General features: G+C 37.9%; 1 protein-coding gene across 5 annotated transcripts in view; it reads right to left on the minus strand.

The window, feature by feature from the left end:
* Window positions 1-11378, minus strand: part of atp11b (ATPase phospholipid transporting 11B (putative)) — a 43605-nt gene that overhangs the window by 6544 nt on the left and 25683 nt on the right. For 2 of the 5 annotated variants that reach the window (XM_024278800.2, XM_024278802.2), the window contains 2 exons: window positions 10564-10729; window positions 2742-2908 (listed from right to left, as the gene is read on the minus strand). In XM_024278800.2, the coding sequence (XP_024134568.1) occupies window positions 2742-2908; window positions 10564-10729 (333 nt within the window). Of the gene's footprint in view, window positions 1-2741; window positions 2909-5596; window positions 6263-9350; window positions 9437-10563; window positions 10730-11378 lie in introns of those variants that run through there. The other 3 variants (XR_002919967.2, XM_024278803.2, XM_024278801.2) reach the window with 3 other exon arrangements.

An 11378-nucleotide genomic window follows, 5' to 3' on the forward strand; every position in this document is an offset into this window, starting at 1 on the left:
ACACCTGCTTAGTACGTGAACTCAAGCAACCTTTGTCTCGTTTTGTCAAAAAAAGAATAAAAACAAAACAGGGAGACTTCTGATATGATCGATACATTAACACATAAATCAGTAAAAAGAAAGTCGAACAACATTTCAGACACGTGAGGACAAAGACACACAGGAGAGGAAGGATGTGAACGGCCGCACAGATACATACAGGATTACACGGAGTATAAAATATCAAAAGCATCAGCTGCCCTCATGCAAAAAGACAGACTCTGGCATTCGTACGCTGTATAGGTGCTTAGAGAAGAAGCTCCTTCAGATATAACCTTTAGAGGAGGTGAGCTCCGTCCATGTGGAACGGCAGCACGTATAAAACAAGCACGCCCTCAGTGTTAGCTTCCTCTCAGAAGCACGTCAAGATAAGTAGAAAAAAAAAGATTAGTAGATACACCTAAAGAGCTGGAAAGGATTTTCTCTGAGACTACACTTCCCAGCAGTCCCTCTGGTTTTTCTTAAAACAGATCAGGATTTAGGAATGACCCTTTTTAAACTTAAATTGAAGCCACATTTTCTTTACTTATGAATGTTTTGGTAAATATCAGTCAAATGCCTTCATCTTCTTAAAGTTTATTTAGTGCATGGAAGCACAAAGGATACACAGGCATTTACGTATTATGAAAAATGCCTTTAAATGTTAGTGCATTTTAATCCCAAAACATGATTCAGCTGCAGCCAGCATTCAACGCTGCTACAGGCAACGGCAAGCAGCCAACAGCTGGACCTCCGATAAATACTGAGTAAATACTTTGTTTATCATAGTCATGGTAAATATGTTAGCTATATCAGGGTTAGCCGTCAGATTTAGAACACAGGAGTGGGTGGACACCCTTTTCCATGTGGCAGTGTCCTAGCAATAAGGCAAAATGTGGATGAAGTTTCATGTCTTTCTCATTTCCTCAAACCAATGAAGCGAGGAAAGGCTCAAGGAGAAGGGGGCGGGGGCGGGCGTGTGCGGTTTTGTAGGGAGGTGTAAAAGAAGGGTAACGAGATGACGGACCCAAAAGAGTGGTGGGGGGTATAAAATTACAAAAGAGAATTCCGCCAATATTCTATTTACAAAGTAAAAGCTCTGCAATTCTTCGTGTTTTATTTACAGCCTATAGGGGCACAAATTTCCTTCTGCTCTGTTGTAAGAACTCGACAGCTTCCTGCCAAGGTCAGAAAAGAGATCAATCATTACTGCGGGAAGGAACTCATTCGGATTAAATCATGTGTAGAAACTCACCCTGAAGTGACAGTGAATAGAAGTCGTTCTCTGTGGTAAATATTCCATGAAAACTTGACTAATAATTAGTGTTAAAACACAAGCAGCTTTTAGCTTTCCACTCTCTGATTTAAAGTGGTTACATAATACGATGATGGTATTTCCACAGATTAAATTCTGTCTTTGCAGCTGTTGTCTCCACTATTAAAAGCTAATCCAGACTAGTTTTTATATCCCAGTGTGGATGCAGCAGCCTCTGCTCCTCTACAGTCTGCAGGTAGAGCAGCAGAGGAAGAGAATATAGTTTTATTTTCCATGCATGCAGCCATAATCTTTGTAAAAGAAAACACACAACTGCAGACAAACCAACATGCAAGTGACACCCCCCCTGAACTAGACACAACCCTGAAAACGCTCGTGAACAAAGACAGGGACGGTACATCTTCATTACCGATTTAGTCAATACAGAGTTTCAAGAGGAATTGATTACTCAGCAAAAAGTGTTGATCAGATCGATAAATCGATGACCTCACTGGGTCTCTGGGATTTAAGTGAAGACACAACACAGAAAAGTGCAGACTGGAGAAAAGTGTGTGCTCATCTCCCAGGTCTTTAAAGCTGCATGAGGCTAACGCTTTCCGTGAGGAATCAAACGGCGTATAATTTATCACCAAGTGAGCCAAAATGACAGCATTTGTAAAGTCTGAATCCACTGAGCTCGTTCAGCAAACGAACATCTTTAAATTGGAGTCAGCTCCAAACTGGGGAAGAGCCGTTTGGTAATTGATCTTCAAACAATCTCTATTTGTTGCTTTAGCCAATTTTGATTTGGCCACTGCCTGGAATCATCAAATTGACTCATTAAACAGCCTTTGTTGTGTATTACAGAGCTGTGACATCGTAGTCATGTGTTAAAGTGCACAAAACATTTGATGGATTCCTTTGAAAACCATCTTAATCTTAATCCCCATTGATTTGTATGGAAATTACAGACAACAGAGAAGACAAACAGGACAGACAGAACAGATCAGAGACTGTTTAAGACATTAGACACATGGGCTAATACACTGGAGTATGCACGAGAGGCACAGACATGATGTACTGTAGCGCTGACATCAGCTGGGTGTGTAGCCCCCCTTGGTGGCTGAATATGGGTCAAGAAAGGTGCCAGACATCTTCTACCCAACACTACTACTGTCTATTAATCTACCTAACCACCTTCTCTCAATGACTGTATGCAGTTCATGTTACTGGTAACTCAAACTTAAATGGAAAAGAGTAAGACGTGCAGTCCATGTCGGTTTAATGCAAAATAATCTGTATTTATGTGGGACTGACCTCTATACCCTTTTGTTCAAATTACCACTAATCCGAACAATAAAAGTGATAGCCACATCACGGGCCATAAGAGCAGGTCTGATTCATGACACCACAAGACGGTGAAGTTTCATGGAGATCCATAATCATGGCTCCTTGAAGTCCTGCCCACCTGTTGCAGCGGCTGGATGCGTGGCAATTGCTGGCGCCGGCTTTGCAATGTCCGGTCATTTGGTCCAGGAGGCTGGCCAAGCGGGAACAGCCACTTTGCCCTTGTTGGTAGCAGCACAGGGACTCCATACAGCTGAGGGCCTGCGCTGGGGGGGCTGATAGAGACTGCTGCAGAGCAAAGGTTGTGCGAGTGCGGAAAAAAGAGCCAAAAGACGGTGAGTGAAAAAGGGTGGGAACGGTTGAAAGATAGGATGGGGGGAGGGGGTAGAGGGAGAACGGAGAGATAAGGATGGAGGACAAAAGAGGAGAACAGAAGTGTGTGCGAGAAAAAAAAAGTAGAATATATTAGAATCAATACAAGGAATACAGGCTGTTTTTTTGTTGTCATTTGTCTCATCCATGTGTTATCTTCCACTGAGAGAATGATAGGAGCAAATGGAGGACTTATTGCATGCGGTCACAACACAATACATTAAAAACATGCTACATGGAGGGACTGAAATGTTGCAAAAAAGACATTCCTTTCCTGCAAACAAAAAACAGAGTAAAGGGTAATGGGTTTAGCCAAAAATTACAGGGAAATAACTATTTTAGTGGGATTAAAGTTTGATTCAAATCCTATTAAAAAATATCTCATCAAATTCAAGACTCCGTGAAGGACTTCTTTCATTGCTCAACTTGAACAGAGTGAAACTAAGGATGCTCAGTTGTCACCTACCTCTTTAAAGGTTATATATATATTTTTTTATTGTATTTTTTTTAATGCAACAGTGGAAATTGCACTGAAATCCCCATTGACCCTTATGCATTTATTAGGTGTATATTAGAGATAAAATGACTGAAAAGTTTGGGGGGAAAAACAGAATGTTCTCTAAAATATTGAATTATCAGTGATAAAGAATGGATAAATGCATGTTCTAGCAACATAAATTGCTTAAAATAATATTCCTTGATATTACTGAATAAAAATTACCATATTAAGTATCCAAATATGTTTGGTCACAAACAAGACCATGAACTTTTTTTTGTGAATGTTAATTAACCCCAATGAACTAAAGACCTGCAATTACAAAATGCTGAAGTCACATCACAGCTTTCTAACACTATAAGACATTTGTCTTTGCCTCTAGGAATTTATGATTAATTGTTGGATAAATATAATTTGAATAACTCTTCAAGGAAATAAAGTGAGCACTCTATAGAAGAATGCCCCACACACAGTGAGGCAAAAAAGTATTTAGTCAGCCACCAGTTATGCAAGTTCTCCTACTTAAAAATATGAGAGAGGCCTGTAATTTTCTTCATAGGTATACCTCAACTATGAGAGACAAAATTAGGAAAATAAATCTAGAAAATGACTGTCTGATTTTTAAATAATTTATTTGTAAACTATGGTGTAAAATAAGTATTTAGTCACCCACAAACAAGCTAGATTTCTGGCTCTCACAGAGGTGTAACTTCTTCTCTTCACCACTCGTTACCAGGATTAGAAACACCTGTTTAAACTTGTTATCTAAATAAAAAGACACCTGTCCACAACTTTAAACATTCACACTCCAAACTCCACTGTGGCCAAGACCAAAGAGCTAAGAACATCAGAAACAAAATAGTTGACCTGTACCAGACTGGGGAGACTGAATCTGCAATAGGTAAGCAGCTTGGTGTGAAATTACAGAATCATTGCCAACGAAAGGTATATACCAAAGTACTGAGTTGAACTTTTGTTATTGAGCAAACACTTATTTTCCACCATAATTTACAAATAAATTATTTAAAAATCAGACAATGTGATTTTTTTTTTTTTTTTCTCATTTTGTCTCTCATATTTTAGGTATGATGAAAATCCCATACCTCTCTAATTTTTTTAAGTGGGAGAACTTGCACAATTGGTGACTGATTAAATACTTTTTGCCTCACTATAAATAATGTTTAATGTAGACTCTCCTTTTGGGAAGAATAAAAGACAAATAAAAAAAGACAGTTTAACAAAAAAGACAGAATGGAACAACTGGTAGCTTCATTACTAAAAACATTTTTAAAATTAAATAAATGATCTGTAACTCCTCCATCTATTTAGGAGGAGTCAAAGGTTTGACTGGATTTGATCTGACCTCTGATCCACTTTTGGCATAAAACCAAACTTTTTTGCTGTTTGGACGGCACATCGAAACAATGCCACTTCTAAATAAATTAGGAAGGTTAAAGTGCTGATAAGAAATAAATGCATGGTTTGGAGCCTTTGCCTCTCTTGTAACTTATTGCTTTTCACTGTTGATGGGAATTGATTTAAGTTCCTGGGAAAAAGTTAAAAACAAAGATTCACTCCAAACTTTTCGAAATGGTAAAAGACAATTGTGGTCAACAAAACATCTTAGATTATGGTTTATCAAAAGTAAAAAAAAAAAAAAAAGCTCTCTTATATAATATGATCATTTTGTTGATAAACAACAATGCCTAGAGCTTGGTCAAGGCAGAAGTTGATACATTTGCTGCCAAAGAATCAATTAAAGAACTAATGAACAAGGTGATGTATTTAGAAATGGATCATTTCTGACAAATATAGCTTTTGTTTTTGATTTAAGGATGATAACTTATCATCTGAGTAACACTAAAGCACTCACTATAATTCTTTTTGAAATTTTGTTTTTTTGCTAAACAAAAGATGACAAAATATGTTCAACACTATCACCTGGAAATCAATGCTTCCAAGTTTACATCAGGTACGACATTTCACAAGTACAGCATAAGTATGGAATAAAAGTAATAGTAAAAACTTTTTAAATGGTTTACAAGACTTCATTTGTCAATATTTACAAACACATGAAAAAAAGGGTATGTCTGGAGCCACAAAACACCAAAAACAAACACTGATAAATCACAAAGCATGGTGAAAGCAGGCTGAATGGAAATATGGGAAACAAGCCAACATGCCACCAGCATTCTCTCTTTGTTTTAACTCTAAACCCATACCTGATCAACAACAGTGAGGGATGGATTGAGACCAGGTTAGAGAAAGTCAGGCACAGTGATGGTTAGGTGGGGGAGGACAGTCAGTCACATCTGGGCTGGGAAGGGTGAGGTTATTCATAAAAGGGCAGGGAAGGGCGGAGTTAATCGTGACTGGGTGAGACAGTATGGAGCTGTTCAAGTACACAGTGTTTCTGACAGGACACAATACAGAAACAGTATTTTCCTTTTTTCAAAACAAAAAGGCTAGCATGGGAGCAGCTGTGACATACAGCCATGAGGTAATGAAGGTTGCCAGACATGTGCAGGTTACTGCAGCTTTTGAGGGGGTGCACAGGGTCGGTTGGTCCTCGGGGGAAATCGGGGCGGTGAGCGTACAATGGGGTCAATGGGAGTGAAGTACAGGTGAGGTACTACCTAGGGGGGGCATGGGTCTGGGCCGGAGGCAGCACGGGGAGGATAAGCAGCTAGCAGGTGCCAATTGTCCTCCCCTGGGCTCCGCTGGGCTTTAACAGGGTCATATTCTGGGCCGACTGAACCCTCACCCTCTTCCATCTGAAGGACACAAGATGCTGACAGTGAGCCCCGCTGGCTAGACAAACAACTTTTCCATCAGCCATGAAGGCAGACTGTTGGTAGGCTGGACATTAACGCGATAACCAAGAGTACAGCCCAACAAAACATAACAAATAAAGACATCGCAGTCATTTAGACTTGTATTTAATCTGTGGATGTTTGCTAAAACAAGACAAGTGCTTGTATGACCGGAACTAATGACTGAATTCCCTTCAAAGCTTGAACTTTGGATCTGTCTTTTAGCAGGCCAGAGTGAACAATTGAGATAAATTCCCATTTTTGTGAACTTGGAATTGTCCAATTACTCCAGCTTACTTTCTTTTTTTATATACTTATGATTTTAGGACTCAATACAAGCATAAATAACTCCAGAAGCACAACTAGATTCATTGGCCAGTACTGATAACTTAGCAAAAGGAAAATTAATCAATAAAGCAGGCAAAGTGATCTCCAGAAAGGTTTTGGTTAGAGAAAGTCGTCACTTTTCAATCTTCTGTAAAATGCTTTAAGAGTTGGTTTACATACATTACAGTGTTCCCTCATTATATTGCAGTTCATCTTACGCCGTGTTCTGAATCCTGATTGGCTGTAGACTTTGTCAATTAATCTCATCCTTGATGTGTCAACTGAACAGAATACATGCAACTTGCCAGAGTTTCATAAATCGTCATCGCGATTGGGTCTTTGTTTTCAATCTATAGTACTGGACTTATTTTTTTAATGAAGATTTGAACTTTAAGAGTTCAATCAAGAGAGAAAAGTGTGAAACTTTTGATGTCTGTTTGAGAAAAGTGTATTTATGCAACATATCCCAAGCGATAAATGAGGGAAAACTGTTTATACAAACCCATGTAGTTGTGAGACTTAAGGTTCTTCCAATTGATCTTGTTATATAGTTTTTGCTTGCAAATAATGAGACCTATTTATTTTTAATCCTCCGAAGCATGTCTGAAAATCACTAATGTCAGGTCATAGGAATCACAGGTTTGATTGGGTTACACTAAAACCCAGTATTAGATGGGGGAGTCTGGTAAAAATAGGAGCTTTGAGACTAAAAACCAAACAAACCAGCAGGTACTTAAGGCATTTGAGAGATTTCTTTTGGGTAATGTAAATAAGCAGCAGATCTAGGATTGCAAGGACTTAACTGTTGCTAAATGTATGAGAGCCACAGGAAAGAGACCTCTGGGCTATTCTGGTAGCTAAGAAAACACTATCAAATCTACTGGAATTATTTCAGCTGCTTAAATATAAAACATTTTAAGTAAAATGATTTATTAAAAAAATCTAACAAAGAATAAAAGCTCTCTTGCAAAATTATTTTTGTATTTAAGGTACAGAAAATTATATTTATGATCTTAAATGTTTTCCGATTAAAAGAGATGAGACAAGATTTGCCTACATTATTTAGCACATAAAGAAAAAAAACACATTTAGATGCCAGTTTTTTCCAATTGAACAGGCAAAAATGTAAGCAGGTTGCATATAAAATAGATTTTTTTGACTGACCTATAACATTATAAAATGACATTAAGATAAAAAAAAGACTAAACAAAACAAAAAAACTGGCACCTTAATGTGCTTCAAGGCGATAATAAATACACACTGCATATTATTTTTGCTGCTAAAGATTCAGATTTGTTGGTCATTCACTTTTTACATGCCATTAAATAAGAATATAAATACGATGTCCGTGCATGACAAAAGCATTAAAAAATACTGAGCCTATAAGTGTTTGAAGATCAAATAAAAATTGTAATTTTCTAATCTAGAGACCCATTTGATAGTAATCAGATTTTGATCAAAAAAAAAAAGTCACCTTTTTGGTCTGTTAAATAGCCAACAAAACAGTGATGTGTCATGCTTTAAACAGTACAGCGTCATGCTGCTGTTTAAGACACTCACTCATGCACTTTAATTGCTTTGTCCGTCTGCAGAAACGTGCAGGTTTCTAAGGCTGAGGAAGCCTCCTCAACCAGTTTGAGGACTTGAGGTTGTTCAAAAGCACAGGGATGAACTCTGAGTACGGAGAAAGTAATGGTTTGATGGCTGTACCATGCGTTGGTTTACGTCGTTCCCCAAAAACGTGAGTGGCATGCTAGAGTGTGTGTATGCATTCTCAACAAAAGTAATCGATAATGATGAATCTGACAAGCCAGCACAGGAGAACTACAACTTTAAGATCAAAACTTTACAGCACAGCCTTCAGATTCAAACCAATGCAGGGCAGGACTGTATGAAGTCAGTGGGGGAGGGAGGGTCAACATCCTCAGTCATATATTCACTGATCCATCAACCCGTCTGCTCATGCAATGGAGTACAATGACGTGGAGATGATGGGGTCAAAGAACACATTTGTGTCAGCCTCTTACGATAATGCAGAACATGCAGCAGCAGCTGAAGTGCTCAACATCACATTCTTCTGCATGGGTTCCAACCCCACAAGGCACCAAACCCATCTTCACTTCTAACACCTCGACCACAGAGAATGCTGATTGGCTTGTCTAGAGCATGCAGACAAGGTGTGACACCCGGGGCCCGGCTCCCAAACTAACAGCACACTATGCTGATGAGCTGCTAGTGTAGGAAACAGGCCTGAGGGAAGGATATGAAGAACAGTTGAATGGAAATAAACAGGAGTACCTATTTCATAAAGCAAAACTGTCATAACTGAGGCTGGGTATCAATTGAAAAAGACAGATTCAATTTCTTTTCACAATTTCTATTCAATAGGCAAGATTATGCAAAACATTTTTCTTCTAACTAGTGAAATCAACTCATAAACAGTCACCAAATAGATCTTAAGTTCTTACATTAAACTAACTGAAAAAGTATTAAAAATACCCAACACCAACAGTAAGATTAGACACCAAATATTATTATGGTTTCAGATAGGAATTTGGCAAAATGCTACATGGTGTAAGTTACAATTTTTGTTTTACTTTAAAAAGGTAAAAATATTGAAGCATTGCTGTTAAATAAAGCACTCCTGTAGTTATTTTTCCCTTCTTTTAATAATATATATTTTTTGATGAAGCCAGGGCTGAATCGATGTCAGATCTTCTACCTAATTTTGCCCAGCTGGCTCTTGGCTCTGGACAAAGGCTGCAGAGCAATGAAGTCATCCCCTATCACCACTCGGTTGGAATACATCTACACCAGGAGAACACAGACGAAGGGTTAAATGAAGAAAACACAGAAAGGTTAGATTCTAGCTCTCAGTCACTCACAGTTCATACTAAACCCAGGCTGAAAACCAAACATACCAAAAGAAAAATAAAACAGGACAAAGGTTAGAGCAGAAACAACAATCCCCACACAGAAGAAGAAAAGCTGATTTTCCCAGTGATACGGGAGAAAAAAAGAGGACATTATCTGAGGCATGAACCATTCTCAGGACAATGAATCAATACTGTAACAGAGCTGGTCATTATGACAGTGATTTTCCTTCTGCTCTCATCTGTGATCAGAGGGCAGTCATGTGGTGATAATACGAACACCACGACGTCCCTGTTAAAAGTGGGTTACTCATCACTACTGAGGCTGAAAAAATGTGAATCCACACGCACAAACCTTTCCTATTTGACTTGATCCAGGGTTTTAGCGAACATGAAGTTTTACTATTTTTATGCTTTAAAACAGCTCAGAGGAAAAAAAAGCTATTTACCTAATGGAAAGCACATAGCTCTTGCAATTTATTTATTACTTTTAATTAGATTTTAGGTTGAGTCTAGGCCAGAAAACCTTCAGAATGCCTCCAAATCTTTGCAAAATACTTTCTCTTGTCACCCTCTGGCTTTGTGAAGGGACAAGTTGACAGTCAACCCACTCCAATAATTAAAAACAGGGCCTTTTATCAAACATATCACTATATATATAGATGTTTTAGTATTTTGTGTTCGTTTTTTTTCCAATCCAAATTGTTATTTTAACTGTATTTTTCTCTTTTGATACATTTTACCCTTTAAGAATTATTATCGTTAAGAAAACAACAATAAAAAGTACAGATCTGTTTAATAAATTCTATTTCAACAACCAAAACCAACAAAAATGTAACCCAGCAAGATAATTTAGGATAAAACAAAATACTAGCCTTTACCAGGGAAGGTTCAAATAAAGTAAAGAGCCAAGTCAATGTTTATTGCTCAGCAATTGATATTATATTATATATATTGTAACACTTTTAAAGTTATCTTAAAGTGCAGCAAACAAAGGATTAGAATATTTTATTTCATAGTAAAAGGTAATTCCTAAACCTTAATGAAACATCATAACAGTACCTGGCTATTCTGGGTGCTGGTGGGCTGCAAATGTCTGTAGAGGACCTTTTTAAACACGTCAGGAGAGAGGCAAGTGATGACGATGATGATGATGGCAAACCAGGCCGAACCGCTGGACAGAAGCTGCACAAAAACAAAGTACATATCCTGGGTGTGCAGGAACGGCCTGCAAAGAGAAAAAAAAAACAACATGGTTGTTACACTATTCACAACAGGAAAATAACCGTTTCAATGCGTGTCATCAGTAGTGAAAACAATTATCTGGCTCATCTTCAAGTAATATTGGGGGGGAAAAATAAACACAGAAAGTAAAATATAAAGGAAATAACTGAACAGATAACCAGGCTCACTTTGTCCAATTCACACTAAATACAGGTTTTTCTGGCAGTTACCGCTGTGCTCTCAGGACATTTTTATTGTTCCCCGGCAGCAGAGTTTAATGACTGGTTCCCTTGTCAGGGGGCAAATTATAATTATGGCCCAATATCGCAAGAGTGGCTCCTGAAGTCTGTGGTAAAGAGGTTAAGATTGATCTTCTCACTCCGACATCCCAGAAGCTAAACACAGATGAGTCGAAAACAGATTATGTTTCGGTGTAACAGGTTAAATCTAAAATCCCATATACTTTAGAGAATACATTTCAAAATAACACAACTATAAAGGCAATATTTAGAGGCTGTTATCAGAAATCCTTTTGTCGTCTGTTTTGTTTGACAACTAAATACTTCTTATAAACCTCATACAAAAATACAAACACTAATTTAAAGGCTTGTTCCTAAAAAAATATCAGCCTTGATTATATGTTTATTATTAGC

The sequence above is a fragment of the Oryzias melastigma genome, linkage group LG4 (assembly GCF_002922805.2).
Source record: "Oryzias melastigma strain HK-1 linkage group LG4, ASM292280v2, whole genome shotgun sequence".
Classification (NCBI taxonomy): domain Eukaryota; kingdom Metazoa; phylum Chordata; class Actinopteri; order Beloniformes; family Adrianichthyidae; genus Oryzias; species Oryzias melastigma.